Source organism: Lampetra fluviatilis, chromosome 29 (genome assembly GCF_964198595.1).
Source record: "Lampetra fluviatilis chromosome 29, kcLamFluv1.1, whole genome shotgun sequence".
In the NCBI taxonomy this organism is placed as follows: Eukaryota; Metazoa; Chordata; class Hyperoartia; order Petromyzontiformes; family Petromyzontidae; genus Lampetra; species Lampetra fluviatilis.
This window is the reverse complement of record NC_136303.1, coordinates 2,903,699-2,922,163: the sequence shown is the minus strand read 5'-3', so window position 1 is coordinate 2,922,163 and position 18,465 is coordinate 2,903,699. Positions and strand designations below refer to the sequence as shown.

The 18,465-nt window shown below is 48.9% G+C and overlaps 1 protein-coding gene across 1 annotated transcript; it reads left to right on the top strand.

The window, feature by feature from the left end:
• Nucleotides 1-389: 389 nt before the first annotated feature.
• LOC144943048 (NF-kappa-B inhibitor zeta-like) lies at nucleotides 390-16,953 on the top strand. Its single transcript, XM_078870215.1, has 13 exons — nucleotides 390-492; nucleotides 2,678-2,855; nucleotides 5,878-5,972; nucleotides 7,058-7,094; nucleotides 7,945-8,024; nucleotides 8,678-9,264; nucleotides 10,292-10,397; nucleotides 11,202-11,348; nucleotides 11,919-11,982; nucleotides 12,814-12,998; nucleotides 13,981-14,094; nucleotides 14,944-15,129; nucleotides 15,558-16,953. The coding sequence occupies exons 2-13, from the start codon at nucleotides 2,702-2,704 to the stop codon at nucleotides 15,636-15,638; spliced, it is 1,836 nt and encodes a 611-aa protein (XP_078726341.1). The 5' UTR covers nucleotides 390-492; nucleotides 2,678-2,701; the 3' UTR covers nucleotides 15,639-16,953.
• The last annotated feature ends 1,512 nt before the right edge of the window (nucleotides 16,954-18,465 follow it).

The following is an 18,465-nucleotide window of genomic DNA, read 5'->3' as shown; positions in this document are numbered from 1 at the left end:
ATTAAAAGCTCAGTGGACTTGACACGGTTGAAGTAAAGTACATCGTTTTGTTGTTGTTGTTTTCTTGTTCATGTTTTTATTTTTGTTTGTTGCGGTTGCACCCGATTCAAGAGCCGAATGGCTCACAGGGCTGTACCTAATAAATTAAACTGAACATACCACAGCCATCATCATTTATCAATCATCATCATCAGCAGCAGCAGCAACAGCCCGTCACTCCAAAGAACCGCCCCGCACCGGAGTAGACACCGCCCACACAACTTAAAGTGCACTCGCACGCACACGGCACGCCACAGTCGGCTGACTCTCACGCGCGCTCGCACGCAGCGACGAGAGGAGACGGAAGGGCCGCGGGGGGCGGAGAGAGAGAGAGAGACACTTGCGGAGTTGAGCGAAGGAGTCTTTGTGGGCGGGTGGAGGGTTTTGTGTGTGCGTCGGTCAGAGAGACGGTGGCCGCAACTGCCGTTGACATTTTTCTCATCGGAATATCTGGTGAGTATACAACAACACGGTGTGTGTGGTGTGTGTGTACTCGATTAGAAATGAGATGGTAAAGTGTGGAGCAGCACATCTGGCTGTGACGGTCCCACCTGATGACGGAGACTTGTGTTGCCTCCGAAACGTCGTGATTTTTATTCTCATTTTATTTTTATACATTTTTTATTTCATGTTTTACCTACGTGACTTTACCGAAAGAACTAAGAGTATAAAGTGTGGAGTTTTAGTTATTTTTTTACGCGTCAAAACGGATTTGCTCAGTTTGGGGTATGTAACGTGCCGAATGTCGCCTCTACGTTTTGTTTTTACAAGGATTACAATGCAAACATTTAAAATCACATGACGCTCTTTAAAGATTGTATGCTGTATATCATATAGTCTTAGAACATATTGTATGCAAACATTGGAGTCATTTCTAAGGGTTCGTATTAAATAAAAACTGGATTTGCTGTGACGGTGTTTGCAATATAGCGGTGAGGGTCTGTATTGTATAACGTGTGGTATATTACACTCCATATCCATTACTTCAGGGTGACAACTCTTTTGCACATGTATATTCCTGTATGCAGTGCTTTACTCGGGTACATGGATAACTATTATTTTGCAAATAATGTTGATGAAGGGGGGGGGGGGGGGGTGCAGGGGGAGCGGTGGGCGAAGTGGTTCGCGCATTGCCCGACGAGCCTGAGCCACCTAAGTTTGACTCCAGGCGACGGCTAACATTAGTGGCGCGTACTCCTCCGAGCTGGTTCGGCCGGGGTCCTTCCCACTCGCAACCCGCGATTGCCAAACAACCAGTGCCGGATTTTCCTAGTCGCAAAAGTAGCTACGAATGTAGTAGCTGCATGTGTAGTAGCTACTACATATGTAGTAGTATGTAGTAGCTACTACATAGCGACGGTCCCCGCACTTTCAAGGGCCCCATGCTAAATGGTTTCAAGCTATCAATTGCGGTTCAGTGATTCTGCACTTCCTCTATCTCTATAGTACTATACCGCCTTCAACTTTTACGAGCGACCGGGTGTTTAAGGTTAGCGATTTGTCGTATTATATGGCTGTATCCCAAATGAAAAAATACAATTACTTTACGATGCACGTAAAAAAATGTGTTTTAATATTTACGTGTTTTTTAATGGGATATGCTACAGACCCGCACTATCTTAATCCGGCACTGCATACAACCGCTATGGCGTGGCCATTATCGAACATTAGATTGAGAATAAACCGTAATCGAATTCGCTGCATTATAATTCGTATGGATTTGTTTACTATTGCCATGACACGCTTTAACTGAACAGTCCACCCGCTCGCTCTCTCTCTCTCTCTGCCCGGTAGGTTCGATCTTTTTCTCGAGGGTAAATAATACGCCGATAATACACCTTCACATATCTGCCCCTCCACGTAAAACCTAAAAAAAAATCCCACCAACTTTATTTCAAACATCCCCATCAGTCACAAGGCCCTTTGTGGGAGTGCCATCATTTCAGCGGGTATTGCTTCAACACGAGCGTCTCATGAGCAGAGAGGCTAGGCTCACTCGAACCCACGCTGGCGAACGGCGCGATGATTATTGGCAATTGGGGGGGGGGGACCCCCGTGTCTCTCTCTCGACTTTCATCTCCGTAGATGTTTAGGCTCGCATTGCCGCTGCTGCCTTTTGCTGCTCTGGAACCGTTTGTTGGCCCGTGCTGATTGTTACCGCGGTGGCTAGGAGATGTGAACTACCTCGCCTGGTATACAGGAGGTCGTGGGTCCGATCCCGACCCTGACGCGCTGTTGTTTAATTTGGAGTTTGCATGTTCTCACTCTCCCCCCTCCACATTTAGAATCAAACGTGCGTTTAGAGTGCCTGGTTGCTGCTGCTGCTGCTGATGTTGCTGCTATAACATTTCCACGCGAGACGCAACTTCGCTGAGCGATCATTTTGTGATCGCCAGATCGCTTCTGAACCTTTTGTTACCTATACAGCTGAGTGGGCCTTTAGCTGGTAATTCTAGATTTGAAGCTTTCGTGACTGCAAGGATTCATACTCTCAGTTTTTTTTTCGGTAAAGTCACGAAGGTAAAAAATAAAACAAAAATTATTCTATTATTAAAAATTGTATTGTTTACTTTAGCTGGTAAATTTAAAAAATATTCGACCCCTCCCCTCCCCCCCACGATATATATATCTACCGTAGAGTCTCCACGAACGAGGAGGGAAGATGCGCGACACACCGAGGAGTCCGGACGACTGCCACAGCCGTGACAGCGGCATGGGGCTGTCTCCTCGCGCCGGGACCCCCGCCTCGCCCTGCTACGGCCACGGTGGAGGACCCAGCTCCCCTCCCGAGAGCTCGTGCTCTGCTCGGCAGACCGGTGCGTTACAACACCCCCCCCCCACAATCCCCCCCCCCCCCCCTGGGGACCAGACAAAGATCCCCCCCCCCCTCCCCCCGTGTAGCCTTAACAGACTGTTGGGGCAAGTGCTGTTAGCGAGCAGCACCTACGAATTCTAGATTTGAAGCTTTCGTGACTGCAAGGATTCATACTCTTAGTTCTTTTGGTGAAGTCACGTAGGTAATAAATGAAATTAAAATAGTTTTATTTTTATTAATTTGAATCTCATTTTTTGACTACGTGACTTTACCGAAAGAACTAAGAGTAAGCACCTACGAAGGCCGGAACGGTACACGTGACCAGCGCCACGATGTTTACGCACCGCACTTGCACATATTGACCACTAAATATAGATTTTCTTGGTTTAGTAATAGGTTTTTACCATTTAAACTGGTACAAGTTGAAAGGGTAAAAACCTATTACTATATTTTGCACCCTGGTAAAGGAGGTCTCATGGTGTAAATTTTCTTGGTTCTTTCGGTCACGTAGAAGGGAATATTGTTTAATATATATTTTTATTATTTTTATTTTCCTTCTACGTGACTTTACCGAAAGAACAAAGAATATGAATCCCTGCAGTCACGAAAGCTTTAAATCACTAAATATATATTTTAAACGTGCCGTGAATACGAGCCGTCGGGCATAATGTTGCCGTGATATTGACGAACGCGTTTCGTTTTCTTGTTGTTAACGTGTTGCTTGTCGCACCAGTGCCAATGCAGCAACAGCACCACCGAATCATTTCTATATGACGAAACATTTACACAAAAAAGTAGATTTGAATGAGCGAAGCACTCTTTTTAGCCTTTATGCAAACACCACGCTGACGACGGCTCGGTGCCGACTCGCCACTTGAGTCTTGCGACAACACGGACACATTAAACATTCGGTAAGCGGTGAGAAGCAAACGTAGCCTCCAAGGGCAAATCTCAACGAGGTAGGCGAAGCGTGCGCGTTCGATGCGATTGGCTTTCATTTCGTAACGCAACGAGCAGAATAGGAAATTAACCCGTTGAAAAAATCGGCGACTCCCAGGAAAATTAACTTCTGTGTTTTTTTTTGTGCGCGTGCGTTAATTCGGCACTCGTAAGCGGGGCTTTCTGTGGTCAGTGAGTTTTCCTTGGCCTGCCCCGCTTCTCCAAAACATCGAGAGAATGGGGAGTTCACATTACGGACCCATCGACCCACGTCACTCGGATACCCACAATATATTTTTTTGTACATTTGCACAATCGTCAATTTTATAATGGGGCGCAGTGACCTCCGTTTGGATAATCGTACATCTGCTTCCTCGCTCGCGGTTAGCGCACGACTCCCAAAATAATGTAAAAAAAAATACGTGTTCCATAACTGGGATTCTATACAATGGGGGGAGGAGAGGGGGGGGGGTGATTCAGAGGGACGCAAGGGAAATGCGCACTATCATTGAGGACGTTTGTCGAGTTGCGTGAGGAAGGGACATTCTGGACGATGAGCCCTGCGTGAACAATTGCCATCGATGAGGTCGCACAAGTTGACACCAGCCGCCAGGAATCCCATTGATTTGTCTCGTCTGAGAAACATTTTGTCTTCAAAATCACCTATGCACGGTAAGTGGCATTTTTTTTAACGAGAGAAACTTTTCAGGCCAGTGCCCTTCAAGGTATGCAGTTAAAAAAAGAAACATCTTGTTTGCACTGATACGATATTTTAAATGTAGCCTCTCCACTGCGTCACAACTTATTTCTGCGTGCTCATTTTTAAAAGATTCGGCAAACGTTTTTGCTTATTGTGATATTTCTTTTAAAACATGTTACCTAATTTCTTTTGTAACTTTCATTATTTTAACGTTTTATATTTACAGTGTCTAAAGTGTTACATCTGCCATATTGTGCAGTATGAATCGGTCATGTTTGCTTTGTAAATGACATGTTACATTTAAGGAATCGACGGCATTTTACTCCCTTGGAAATGAGATGCAACTGAGGAGAGTGAATTTATATTTGAGAAACAATAATCCCATCCGCGATTCAATGGAACTTTCCAAACACCCTAAGGCCGGACCCTCATTATGATCGCTCTTATTTTAGGCATTCTGAGATAGGTGAAAGACGCAATTAAAATCATTATTATTTTAGAGAGGCAGAGTATACGAGCTGTACAAACAATGGGGAGTGGGGGGGGACTTGTGGGTCTTCCACGGTGGCTAGGAGATGTTAACTCCCTCGTCTGGTGCACAGGAGGTCGTGGGTTCCATCCCGACCCTGACGCCTGATGTATATTCCCAGTTTGCGTGTCTCTCTTTCTGTGGTTGTGTAGATTTTTTTTCTCCGGGCCCTCCGGTTTTTTCTCTCCACACTTATAAAACACGCGTTTAAAAAGCATTCGGCTGCTATAAATTACCACGTTATGATAAGCCACTTTCGTTGAGCAATAATCTTTGGCCGGGTCGCTTCTGAAAAACAACCACATAGCTGGGTGGCCCTAACTGATAAAATAAAATAAAAATCTCTTGACTCAGTGGGAGAAAGGCAGCTTGCTGTCTCTGCACGCCGAGTCTCCTACTTCACCCCTTGCCTATTGCCGATGGTTGTCGCTTTGCCGGTTTGCACGTTGTCACCTAACGCTTCGGTGGTTGTTAGCCGATGGTGGCGCAGCGGGTCCCGATTGCTTGCAGTGGCGTTTAGTGCCGCGCGGCACTACGAACCCGGCAGCCAGCCCGAATTCGATTCCCGCTCACGGCCGCCAAACGCCGGTGACGATTCATCTGAACCGGTCCTGGGCCTCCCTGCCACAGGCCGACTCAGCCTCAAACAGAGTGTCTGGTGTGGGGGTATAAACAATCCGTGGTGCCGACCACCCCTCCCCATCGTTGCACCGTGCCGGCCTTCACAGGTGCTCGCTACAGCCATTTGCCCCCAACAGCCTGTGAAAGCTCCAGCCGGGGGTGGATCTTTTTCTTTGGTTGTTGTTGTTGATGTTCAGGTCGTTGATGTTATTGTTGTTGTTACCGCCGCTGCAGGTGGTGAGAGCTCACGAGTCTACCAAGGCGTGCGCGTGCGCTGCACGGTCCGCACCCTGCTGGAGCGACAGAGGAACGGCCAAGTGACGGGCCAGGTGCGTCAAGCATCGCTCTTCCCACCCCCCCCCTCTCTCTATGTCTCGCTCGCTCTCGCTCTCTTATCGGAGGGAAACACTCTGCCCGCAGAGGGCCGCAGCCACAGCAGTGCGCCATATAAATAGGCCGAGCGTACGGAACGGAATGCACGCACGTGTTGGTGGTGGTGCGGCGTAGGCCGCCCCCCGTTTGCGCCGAATGCGGCGCTGAGCGGGTTTTTTTTCTTCTGCTTTCCCGGAAAAGTTGGCCGGGTTTACAAACAGCTGTGGAATTAGAATTGATAAAAAAAAGGGCGCACGCGCGTGATCGCCCACGCGCACGCACGCGCTTCGCAAAACGAGTATACCAGTTTATTTTATTGCAGTTGGAAATGTCTCGCACTTCCTGGCTAACCAGGGGGGAACTGTGTTCCGAACCGGTTTTAGCCGGTTCAGGTATCATTCACCACTGACCAGCTGTGTTGCAGTACGGTCGGGATAATTATTGTTGTTAAAGTGGCAGTGCCTGGGTGGACGTACGAACTGTTTCTAAAAACAAACCGGCTCGTTAAAGTAGTTTGTCACACTCAGCGGTGCTTTTGCATTTTACCGTGCGATCGATCTCACTGGTGCAGAAACGAGAAAACGAATGCATTTCAGAAGATCGCTAAAATAATAATAATTTACTTTGCATGCAACATGACATGAAGAAAGAAGGCATATTGCCATGGAAAGTTGGACTGATATGTTTGACACACATATATTCCAAGTTTCTCAAGTTTTGTATTGGAAAGCCAAGACTTACTTAGCATGCTCAATGTGACGAGAATACGTTTATTTGGGAACAGTACATAAAAAGTGCACTGTGAGAATGAAATACAATAATAATCGCCAGGAGACTTTTATTTTGGAGTTGCAATCGCTAACCAGTTTGGCTGGGTCAAAGATATGGGACACTATGCTGGGTAGGGATACGGTGAACGTTGGCTGCACAGTTGCCACACACACGGAACTCATTTTTTTTATCTGTTAAAAACAATGGAATACATTGTAAAATGTACGACCGTTGTCAATTTCATTTGTTGTTGTTGTTGTTGTTTTTGCAGACCCAGGTGCAAGGAAGCCTGAGCAATTGCATGGAAGGTACTGCCCGCACACTGGCCACTGGCTCACGCTGAAGTCGCACGCGGCACACACTTCGCTTGGCGACTGAACGGACACCGACCACCACCAGTTAGCCACGTCAATCGGAAATTCCTTTCGAGGGCAGGGCGTAGTTCAGATGTTTTTTTGTAGCTACGTTTTAGTTCTGGCTGTGTTCCATAGGACTTTGTATTGGTGAATGAATACAAAAAATAAGGCAAATTTGAAGCGCGTATTTCCAATGGCGCGGTGTGAAAATAATTACCACCCATCATTAGTATTATTCCTATTGTTGACGTTTGCTTACCCAGGAAAGCCTCACCGAGTCTGAAGACTTGCTTTCAGCACGGTCCTGCCAAGTTTGTTTTTGTTTCTTGCAGCAGTGGGCTGCGACGCTGCGACTTGCCATCCCAATGTCAGTAATTTGCAGGCGAACATCCAGCATCGGGATGCTTTGGCCAATACCGATGGTGTAGCGTGTGTGTTTAACGCAGAGCAGGGGGAGAGCACACAAACTCCACGCAGAAAGGCGCCCAGTCGGGAAGCGAACCTAGGTCCTTTTTGCTGTGAGGCACACGAGATTTACTGCTGCGCCACCCTGCCGCCATATTGCCGTTAATCCGTTAATTGTCATAAGTGGACGCTGCTTTAGTCACTGAAATATATATACGTAATGCAATGAAGTTTTGGCCAACGCTTTATCAGCAGTCGTACGTTTTTTCTTTCCTATCGGTGAATCAATCAGTCCAAACCCTGGTCTGCGTTGTTCGCGACTAATGTTCATTGCCTCTGTCTCCTCCCCGGCTCCCCACCACCTCTGCCCCCGCCCCCCCCCCCCCACGATGTGCAGACCAAAGATACATCCCCAACAAGCGCCGGAGTAGTGGCAACACGCCCGTGCCCTCCAAGCGAGTGTGTCCATCCCAGCCGGTGAGAACCCTTTGGCGGAGAGGCAGCGGGCAACTACACGCACCACACACTCTCCCGTTCCTGTCGCCACTTTAACAACGAACCCTGGGAATAATAGTTGGAACTCCAACTACCCCCAAGGACTGTGCCCAGTGGCGAGATGTTAACTACCTCGCCTGGTATACAGAAGGTCGCGGGTTTCGATCCAGACCCTGGCAACCAGGCTTATATTTGGAGTTTGCGTGTCTCTCTCTCGTCATCGTCACGGTGGCTAGGAGATGTTTACTACCTCGCCTGGTATGCAGGAGGTCGTGGGTCCGATCCCGACCCTGACGCCTGCTGCTGTATATTTGGAGTTTGCATGTTCTTCCCGTGGTCGTGTGGATTTTTCTCCGTGTCCTCCGGTTTTTCCCTCCACATTTAGAATCAACATCGCACGCTAAGAGTATGTGGCTGCTATCAATTTCCACGTAATGAGGAACTTCGTTGGGCAATCATTTGTGGTCAGGTTGCTGCTGAATAAAGAGCTACATAGCTCAGTGGGCCTAACCTGGGACAATATATAACGCGGCGTTACGACGTATCAGCGATTCAAAGTTACCTCTTGGTAGATCGCCCTGCATGCATTAAACGTGGCACACGTGTGTAACTCGCGGTGTCTTTCGCCCTCGCAGCCCAAACAAGAGTCGGACTCCGCCTTCGAGATGTCGGAGATGTTCCAGGAAAACTCCTCCGAGTACCAAAGCGACGACCTGCAGGAAATCCTCGATAACATCCTCGAGATAGAGGAGCGGGACATGTTCAAATCCTCTTCTCCCCAGCCGGAGATGGGGACGATCACCCACGACCCGATCAACACACCGGAGCTCTTCCTGCATTTGGAGGATTGCTGGCCGGACAAGAAGTTCACGCCGGCAGAGCCGAAGCCGCAAGAGTGGCCTTGTGCCGAGCTCGACATGGGGAAGGTTCCCAAGGCGGACAACAAATGGGTGTACATCTCCGATCGCCAGCCTCAGCAACAGCAGCAGCAGGCCGCCCCCTCCCCCCTGGGCGGCAGGCCGAGCGAGCAGCCGCGGCACCAACCTCCTGCTCTTCCTGCTCCTGCTGCTCCTCCCGCTCCTCATCTGGCACCCAACGTGAGCAGCACTTGCTCCCAGGGCGGCGGCTCGTCGTTCCTGGACAGGCAGATCCAGCAGATGGAGCAGAAGCTGGCGCACGTGACGACGCAGCAGCTGTGCCAGAAGGACGTGGACGGCGACACGTAAGGGCACGACGACGAGACACGGGTCGCTCGCACTTGCACGGCGGGGGTGTCGGTGCGGCCAAAGTGGAGCTTTACCGCAGAAATCAGAAGGTTTATTTATGCTGGAGGAATCCGATGAACCGTCAAGCTTCTTTTCCATGCCGAGAAGCGGCGTTAATTGCATCAGCTGTTTAGTCTCAGGCTAGTTGAGAGTGACAGTAGCCTGCGAAAAATGCAATCGAGTATTGGTCTGCGGATTGCATTTCGTCGTGAAACTTTGTAGATGCCGACTAAATTCAGAGCCACTTGGAAGGAAGTGACATCTTGTTGCGGACTTTTCCGTGGACTCTTTTGGCAGTGGGCTGGTAACTCGAGATAATACTGGTCGCCACCCCCGTCTTATTTAAAAAATTGCATGGCTTAAAGCCATTAGTGATACGATTTTTTCTCTCTCTCTCTCTTGCTTACACATTCACGTTTAAATGGCATGAAAATCCCGGCAGCGACTGTCATAAATGACGAAATTATACCTTGTCGGCGTCACGGTGGCAAACTCTCACATATGCCCTCTTAACATGAACTTGATACGTGAAAAAAAATCCCAGCTATCCTGGCCCAATACTAATACGAATAAAACTGAGCGGTAAAGAGTTGGCCTAATTGACTCAAATTGTGCATAGTCATCCTGCTCAAACGTGCACCGTCTTCATTTGTTTGCGTGCGTGTTGTTGTGTCCACGTATGTGTTTGGCTACGTGTTGGTATGCGCGCGCGTGTGTGCGTGCTGGCATGTGCGTGTGTGCGCGTGTGCTGGTGTGTGTGTGCTGGTATGTGCGTGTGTGCGCGTGTGCTGGTGTGTGTGTGTGTGTGCTGGTATGTGCGTGTGTGCGCGTGTGCTGGTGCGTGTGTGCGTGCTGGTATGTGCGTGTGTGCGCGTGTGCTGGTGCGTGTGTGCGTGCTGGCATGTGCGTGTGTGCGCGTGTGCTGGTGTGTGTATGTGTGCTGGTATGTGCGTGCGTGTGCGTGCGTGCGTGACCCCACTCTAGGTTGCTGCACATTGCGGTGGTTCACGGTCAGCGGGCGCTGGCGTTCGTGCTGGCACGGAAAATGGCGAGTCACGGGTACCTGGACGAACGGGAACACAATGGCCTGGTGAGATGCGCGAGTGGCCCGGAGGTTGGAGGTGGTGGCGGGGGTGGGGGGGTCGGCAAGGGGGTGGGTTCGCACCCTGCCTCGGGTGACTTCGACGATAAAATCGGTCACGCGGCGTCGGTGTTTGTCCCCGCGTCCGGGGTCATGAATTCGACTTCCTCGACGCCGCTCGGCGTTGCGCAACTCACCGGTCGGCCCGCCCACAAGATGCAGAAATGTAAATAGCGAAGGCGCCACCTCAACTGTTGAGGAAATGCAAATGAGTGCTCAAGGAAGTCTGTAAAGGCGACGCGTAGTTACGCAACGTGTCTCTGTCCCTGTGCAATAGCGCGCGTGTGTCTCTTTTGTCTCCCGCGTGTTTTCTTCTTTGAAGGTGTAACCCGCTTCCTCAGTAACCCCCAACTCAACACGCACGTCACACAAACTTGAAATGATAACAAAAAAAAACCCCAAAGGATGTCTGCAGTGAAAAATGAATGCTATCGTAACTTTCATAAAGATGATAAAAAAAAAAGAACCATGGAAACCACCCCGACGCTCGTTAGCGGGTGCCAGGTGACGGGTAGCAAACGGACGGCTTGGTGACACCTTCACGCGACAGTGGATTGACCACGGCTGACGATGAGGATTGTGAAAGTGCCAAATTTCGCCACGCGCAAAGTGTTTTCGGGTTCGTTGCAAAGAATAAAAACTACGCTAAAGGCGTTCACCAAAATCGTTTGAAAAAAAAATCACGATGCAATTTGTGTACCTTGAAAAACAGGGCGTGTGTTTTTTTTAACTCATTTTTTTTTTTTTACCCAGTCGGCATTGCACCTGGCGACCGTGACCAATCAGCCTCTGATCGTGGGTGACCTCATGAGGCTGGGCGCTGAGAACGGCACCACCGACCGTTGGGGCCGGTCCCTGATCCACGTCTGTGCCGAGGGTGGGTTCCTGCAGGTGCTGGAGGTGAGAAATCCTCAAACCAGTTTTTTAAAACCGATATGTAATTTGACTGGGTAAGGCCCCAGTGAGCTTCATAGCTTTCTTTCAGAAGCGACCTGCACACAAGTGATATCTCAACGAAGTGGCTCATCACAATTTACATCAATCAAATACTCTAAACGCGTGTTGATTTATAAATGTGGAGGGTAAAACCAGAGGACCCGGAGAAAAATCCACGCGACCATGGGGAGAACATGCAAACTTCAAACATAAAGACGTCAGGGTTTGGGATTGAACCCAGCGACCTCCTGCATAACGGTCGAGGCATTAAATATCTCGCTACCGTGGCGTCCTATCCTCAATCGGTATCACTTAATTTTTTTGGGATTATACTTGGTTACCCCGGAAAGCCTCACAGAGTTCTAAGACTGCTTATTCGGAGCGATGTTGCCGAGTGTGTTGTGCGAACACCGCGCGTTAAGCGCGGACCTACCGTGCAAGTTGTTTTTGGTTCCGATGCTATGTGAGAGAACGTCGGGGTGCGGGAGCAGGTGGTATAACGCGTTCGTGATGTTTCCGCCTCGGTGGATGCAGGTTCTGAAGAAGTGGTGCAAGCAGAGGGGAAAGGTCTTGGAGGTTGACGTTACGAATTTCGAAGGTAGGTTTCGTGTTCTCCACGCGGAGCCCTTTGAATACCTCACCACAGATTGCGAGTGTCTCGAGTCCAAACACAATCGCGATCTCTAGAGCTTTGTGTTAAACCACTGTTGATATCTTACAGATTTAAACGTATATATTTCTATCACTCTTTTGTTCCCTTTAATTAATCCCAATGGTTTTAAACATTTCAAAAACTTACTTGGCAGGTTTAATTACATTTTCTTGTAGTGACATCGCAGGCTTCAGTCATATTCACACATTCGCACGTCTGCACATGGCACGGTATACATTTGACGGTGTTTTTTTTAACGAAAGCCGACTGATGAATTGACAACGATTGGAGAGAGAGAGAGAGAGACGACGATGAGTTGACGATTGATGCAAATTGATGCACGAATTGAAGTGCGGTGCACTGGGACAATATTGGCAGCTCGCACGAGAGAGCCGTGTTATCCGGACAGTAGGCAAGGGCAGGAGGCCAATGAGAGAAGTCACAACGACAGAGGCCATCAAATCAGTCAGCAAGTGTGCCGATTAAGGCACGGAAGGTTCTCGAGTAATCAACGAAACTCTTCGCTTTTTAAGTTTTTCATTCCTGGGCCCTTGTCAATTACGAATGAACCCTGACGAATGAACCCTGACGAATGAACCCCAATGAATGAACCCGAAGGAATGAGCCCGAACGAATGAACCCTGACGAACCGACGTTGCTGCTGCCACCGTTGTTGCTGCGGCCGCCGATGATCAGGCGCCGTTGCGTTTTGCCTGCCATGGACGAGCGTGGAACTCTCTAACGGAGGACGCCTCTCCCCCTGCCCGCCCCCCTCAGGCCTCACGCCGCTGCACTGCGCGGTGATGGCGCACGGCCAGACGGCGCGGGAGCTGCAGGCGATGCTCGAACGCCCCCAGAATGCCTGTGGGGCGGCGGAGCTGGTGCGGCTGCAGCAGCGCAAGCAGCACCTCCTGGGAACCGTCGCCATGCTGCTGGGCATGGGGGCCTCGCTCCACGCTCAGGTGAGAGCCGTTTTTTTTTTATTAAAACCAAACTTTATTTTTTATTTTACCCACGCCTTCGATTAGTGCGTTTGGCTATGTATGGTGTATAAGAAGTCCAACATACGTACCATACACGTTCAAAATACATGTATTACCAGGTAAGACCTACTGAGAAAAATAGTTATATTCAGAAGTGACCTGAACACAAGCGATAGCCCAACAAAGCGGCTTATCATGTGGACATTTCTAGCAGCCAAATACTCTAAAATGTGTGATGTTAATTCGAAATGTGGATGTAAAAACCGGTGGACCTGGAGAAAAATCGATGCGACCATGGGGAGAGAGACACGCAAATTCCAAATATATAGGCATCAGGGTCGGGATCGAACGCACGACCTCCTGCATACCAGGCGAGGTAGTTAACATCTCGCCACCGCGGCACCATCCTGACCCGAGCTTCGATAAAATGAGTCGCGTTTCGTGGGGAGGTCAAGAGTGGGGGCTGCTCTATGGATAGCGTCTCATCAGCAGAGCCAGGCTTGCTTACACCAATGCTGGCGGCCTGCCACACGTCCGTGGGCAAGGACACTCTCTGTTGGATACGGCTCCTGGATCGACGCGAAGACACACTTAAGCGTTTGTGCTTTCGCTGAGTTGTCCCCACCTGAAGAAGGATGCTTGTGTTGCGCCCGAAACGTCGTGATTTTATTTATTTTAATTTTGTACCTCCGTGACTTTCCCGAAAAAACCAAAGAGCATATAATCCTTGCAGTCACGAAAACTTCAAATCTAGAATCGACGCAAAGCTACTTAAAAACAATGCATAATAATCATCAGCATCATTGCGGAGAATATAAGTAACAACAAAAATATTTGCTTGCATTCTCAGCTTTGTCTGTTTCACACGAATGCGCTTTGTTAAAAGGGGTGTGCAAAATGACAGCGATAAACTAATCCCGGGGATTGCTGCTGCTGCTGCTGCTGTTGTTGTTCGATGCAGGATGGAAAGAGTGGCAGGTCAGTGATTCACTTCGCTGTGCAGGACTCCAACCTCGAGCTGCTCGACTTCCTGCTCCGTCTCCCGACGTGCAGTCCACAGCTGATCAACATGAAGGTAAGATCTTCTTGGTTCTTTCGGTAAAGTCACGTAGAAGGAAAATAATAGAATAATAAAAATAAAACATAATAAAATAATTCTCACGACGCAAGCAGCCGTCTTCAGGTGGAGAACAGGTCTGTCGAGAAGGCAGAGTCTGAATGGCACGCCCCAGGCTTGGAGCGACTATTTATGCTGGGATGGAGGGGCGAAGAGCGCCTTGACAAAATAATTTGCATATCAAGAGGAATTTAGCATATTTATGGGAAATGCAGATATGCGATTAGTACTACTTGTGAAATGCGTAGGAGGTTTGGCAAGGGGTTTAAAGTCATTATGCCCGTGCATTATGCAGGATTAGCAGTAAGATCGTCGACACGACGACAGCAATAATCCGATGAGCTGCGAAGCTCTACAAGTCACTCCTTAGGAGGGGGTGGGTGGGGGCGTGAAGGGAGTGGTGGGGGGGCACTGCCGTGGGGAGCGGTGGTGCAGCGGTCGGCGCGCTGCGCTACGAACCCGGCGGCCCGAGTTCGGTTCCCGCTCACGGCCAACACCGGTGACGATTATCTGAACCGGTCGTGGGCCTCCCCAAGGTCGACCCAGCCTCAAATGAGTACCTGGAGCGGTGTGTAAACATCGCCACTGGGGAGACAAAGGCGGCAGGGCGTGGTGCTGGCCACCCACCCCCTCGTGTGCCGTGCCGGCCTTCATAGGCGCTACTCGCTAACAGCACTTGCCCCAACAGTCTGTTAAGGCTACACAGGGGATCTTTGTTCTATCGGCGGCGGCGGTGGTGGTGGTGGGTGGCACTGGCGTTGCTATTGTCATCACTTCACGTGGGGTTTGCCTGTGGACCGTTCGTAGGCTTACAACGGGAACACGGCGCTGCACGTGGCGGCCGGGATGGGCAACGGCGATGCCTGCGGTGGCGGCGAGCAGGAGAACGTGATCCTGTTGCTGATGCACTACGGCGCCGACCCGAGCGTGCGCAACCTGGAGAACGAGCAGCCGCTCCACCTGGTGTACCAGGGCAGCGCGGGCGCCGAATTGGTGAGCCCGACGACAGGCGCTGTCGTCATCGTGGTGAATGTCGTCATCCGATCAGCCGCGATCGGCCCAGTTGTCAGATAGATCGGTCGCCACCGTGATTGTGATGCTCACGGTCATCGTCGTTCGTGTCGTCGTCACATTCCTCGTCGCCGATGACCTGTCACCATCACTCGCGCCATGACCTTGATCACAATCGTCATCGATGCACATTTTTGTAAGTAACTTCACTGTCGTCAGTCGGGTTTGACTCACGATCTTAATCGTAACGTTGATTGATAATCATCGTACCGTAACGGCGCGCTCGTCAACACGTCCAGAATGAAAAACGTGAAACGCAACGCCGCCGTTGAACGCGCGTGTTTATCTTACGCCGCTTAACCCAGTGCCTCCCTTCCCCCCGCTGTTGTTTTTGTTGTTGTTCTCCGCAGGTGAAACAGATCCTAAGAGGGAGGGCTGGGGTGTCTCCACGAGCATGGGCCCCTGCTCAGGCCATCCTAGGCAGGCAGTGACTTTGGTTCGCATGGCGTCGCCCTGGTCAGAAAATCACTGTCATGTGACAGTCGGGTTTCCTTCAATGTTTTCAATTTAGCGACTTAAGGTGTCTGGGTTTGGCTCCTAGGCCGTCGAGCACGAAGGCTCGCAAACGCACCGTCTCTTAGGGCCTTCCAACGTCCGCGAACGTGAAATGCCAAAGCAAATAAACGCGACGTCTCCATTTTCTCCGAGATCCTAAAAAGCAAACGGCGATTAATTGGCATTTTCCAGCCAAATTTTTTGTTCGTCGGTTAAAAAAGCCGAGCATCGGCCACCACTAGCAACTCCTGACGGCAATTTATCTGCGTATTTATTTCCGCTAAAACAAACGGCGTGCACCGTAGATGCAAATTGGTCACGAGCAGTCAGCGGCTTATCACTGCTGCAAAAAATTGTCAACAATATGCCCTCTTTTAAACACCAATTTGGTTTTGGTTGTTGTCGCGTTATTTGTTTTTTGGCCGGGTGGAGGGTGGGGGTGTGGCAACCACTCCTAAAATGCCCCCCCCCCAACCCTACCCCAGTCCACGTTCGAGACTTGGAAGGTGCGATTTTGTCTGCGTGTGCGGGACGGTGCTTGCGAGCTGTCGTGGCCTGTGCCACAAGGAACTTTTCCCAGGGACTGTTGCGAAGTATTCATGGTTTCTATGAAACTCCACGTGTTGGTCGCGTTACGTGGCCACCTGTATAGTTATACGATGAGGCGCTCCCCCTTATATAACCACTTTCGTTTCTCTTACTGTCATTTTTACGCGTGATTTTTGTTGTCGTTGTTGCTAAAGCGTAGATCATGTCGGAGAAAGTTTCACTCATCTGGTAGGCGTGGGCATTGACTGCCCCTCGAGAGAGAGAGGCATTTAATGCTTTGTAGCGCAGAGCTTCATCGTTCTCCAAGCCTCCGCTCATTCATGACCAAGTGCGCAGGCGGGGACAGAATAAATCTCAATAGAGACCCGGTTAGAGGGGTTATTATGGTTAGTGCTCAGCAATTACGAATTATATTTTTCATGAAATGTTTTTATAACGTACAATCAGTTAGAAACCATTGACGTAATGGCTATTACATAGCTTAAAACGCCGCTATAATTAACCTCTATTCCACAGCACAGTCATTATTATAGTCCACGTTTGGCTGCCTATTGTAATAGCGATGAGAGGATTATGAGTGAGTTTGGTCAATGAGACAGACAATTTGTGTGGCTTATTTATTTTAATTATTTTGTTCTTACAGATGAGTTAAACTTGGCTCTGCAACAAAGTCAATACGTTTAGCATACATAATATTTAATATTTTCTAACCGTCGTGTTACATATACATATTTAAAACTATTTTTTCACCTTTGATTATAATTTATGACGCAACATTTGTGTGTTTTTATACATCCTGATTATTGTTTATGTTTACGAAGATTTTCAACGTCTATATAATTAAGGTTATGATTCTTTAACAATGATAAGAATAGGTAAGAAATTTAACATTTTGCTCTTTACTTTGAAGGTAGCATGTTTAAAGTTTAAGTAGGATTCTGATTTAGTTGCATCCGCAGTTGTTTCAAAGTCCACTGATATTATAATAAAACAAATTGTTATTCGTGTTTGACAAACCATGATCCTAGCACTGCTGGATAAAGGTCTCTCTCCGTACTCTCGGTCACTGGTGGTCGTTTGACCATACTTCACCACGCCGGTCGGTGCAGATTGCTGGAGGGCCGGGGGTTGGGGCCCCAGAATTGGTTCAGATACCATACACCACAGGATGTTATCCATGAGCGGGAATCTAACTTGGGTTGCCGGGTTCATGGGGCAGTGCGGGAAACCGTTTCACTGCGTCACCGCTAAATCCAAAATTATGTCATTCGAATAAATGTGTAACAGTGTGCTATCCCAGCGTACGAGTATTTTATGGGGTTTACTGTGTCGGGTACATAAATATATATATACGTGTAATGCGCGCGTAGTAGCCTGGTTTTCACGGTCGCGTGAATCATTTTAACGTCTTCAAATTAATAGCTGAAGGGGGATTTCTTTCGAGGGAATTTTGTACGTCTCCGATAGCGTAACACACGTTCTATAAATCGTGAAGGCAAAACTGTTCATCTCTATTCGAGAGAGAGAGAGATATATATTAATATAAATGTTCTGTATACGGGTAGTAATCATAATGTTTTTAAATTACTCTATCGTTATCGCTTCCTGTGTAGTCGTAAATGTGAAACGCATGCGTACGCGTCGCGTGGACGATGTAACTACGGTAACTATGAACTCAACTTTAATTTTACCAGCTAAAGCCCTCTGAGCTATGTAGCTCTTTTTCAGGAGTAAAGCTGGCCACAAATGACAGCTCAACGAAGTGGCTTATCGCGTGGAAATGTATCGCCGCCAAATAATAAAAAAACGCGTGCTTATAACTGTGGAGGGGAAAAACGGAGTCCCACACGACCACGGGGAGAACATGAAAACACCAATTATACAACAGACGTCAGGATCGGGATCGAACACACGACCTCCTGCATACAAGGCGAGGGAGATAACATCTTGTGGCCACCGCGGCGCCCCATATGTTGACAAGATGGGCACGTGGTTTCCGCTGAATCTCCGTCGTTCGATCGCCGCTACCATGCGACTCTCCCGGGCGTCGTTTTTTGTTGAGCTTCAACAATAAAAGCATCAGTTTTCACTTTCGGTCGGTCGTCGCGTTTGTGCGATGGATTATCTGACGACGTGTGACGATTCGGTGACGAGTCGACGGGTATAGTTTTCATTTCGATTGTGTTATCCTTCATGCATGCAAAAAAAAACTAA

Excerpts from the sequence above, each read along its gene's own strand:
- LOC144943048 (XM_078870215.1), top strand. The coding sequence starts at position 2,702 with ATGCGCGACACACCGAGGAGTCCGGACGACTGCCACAGCCGTGACAGC. Across the intron at positions 10,398-11,201 it reads AACGGGAACACAATGGCCTG|TCGGCATTGCACCTGGCGAC; the intron begins GTGAGATGCGCG and ends TTTTTTACCCAG. Across the intron at positions 11,349-11,918 it reads GGTTCCTGCAGGTGCTGGAG|GTTCTGAAGAAGTGGTGCAA; the intron begins GTGAGAAATCCT and ends CGGTGGATGCAG.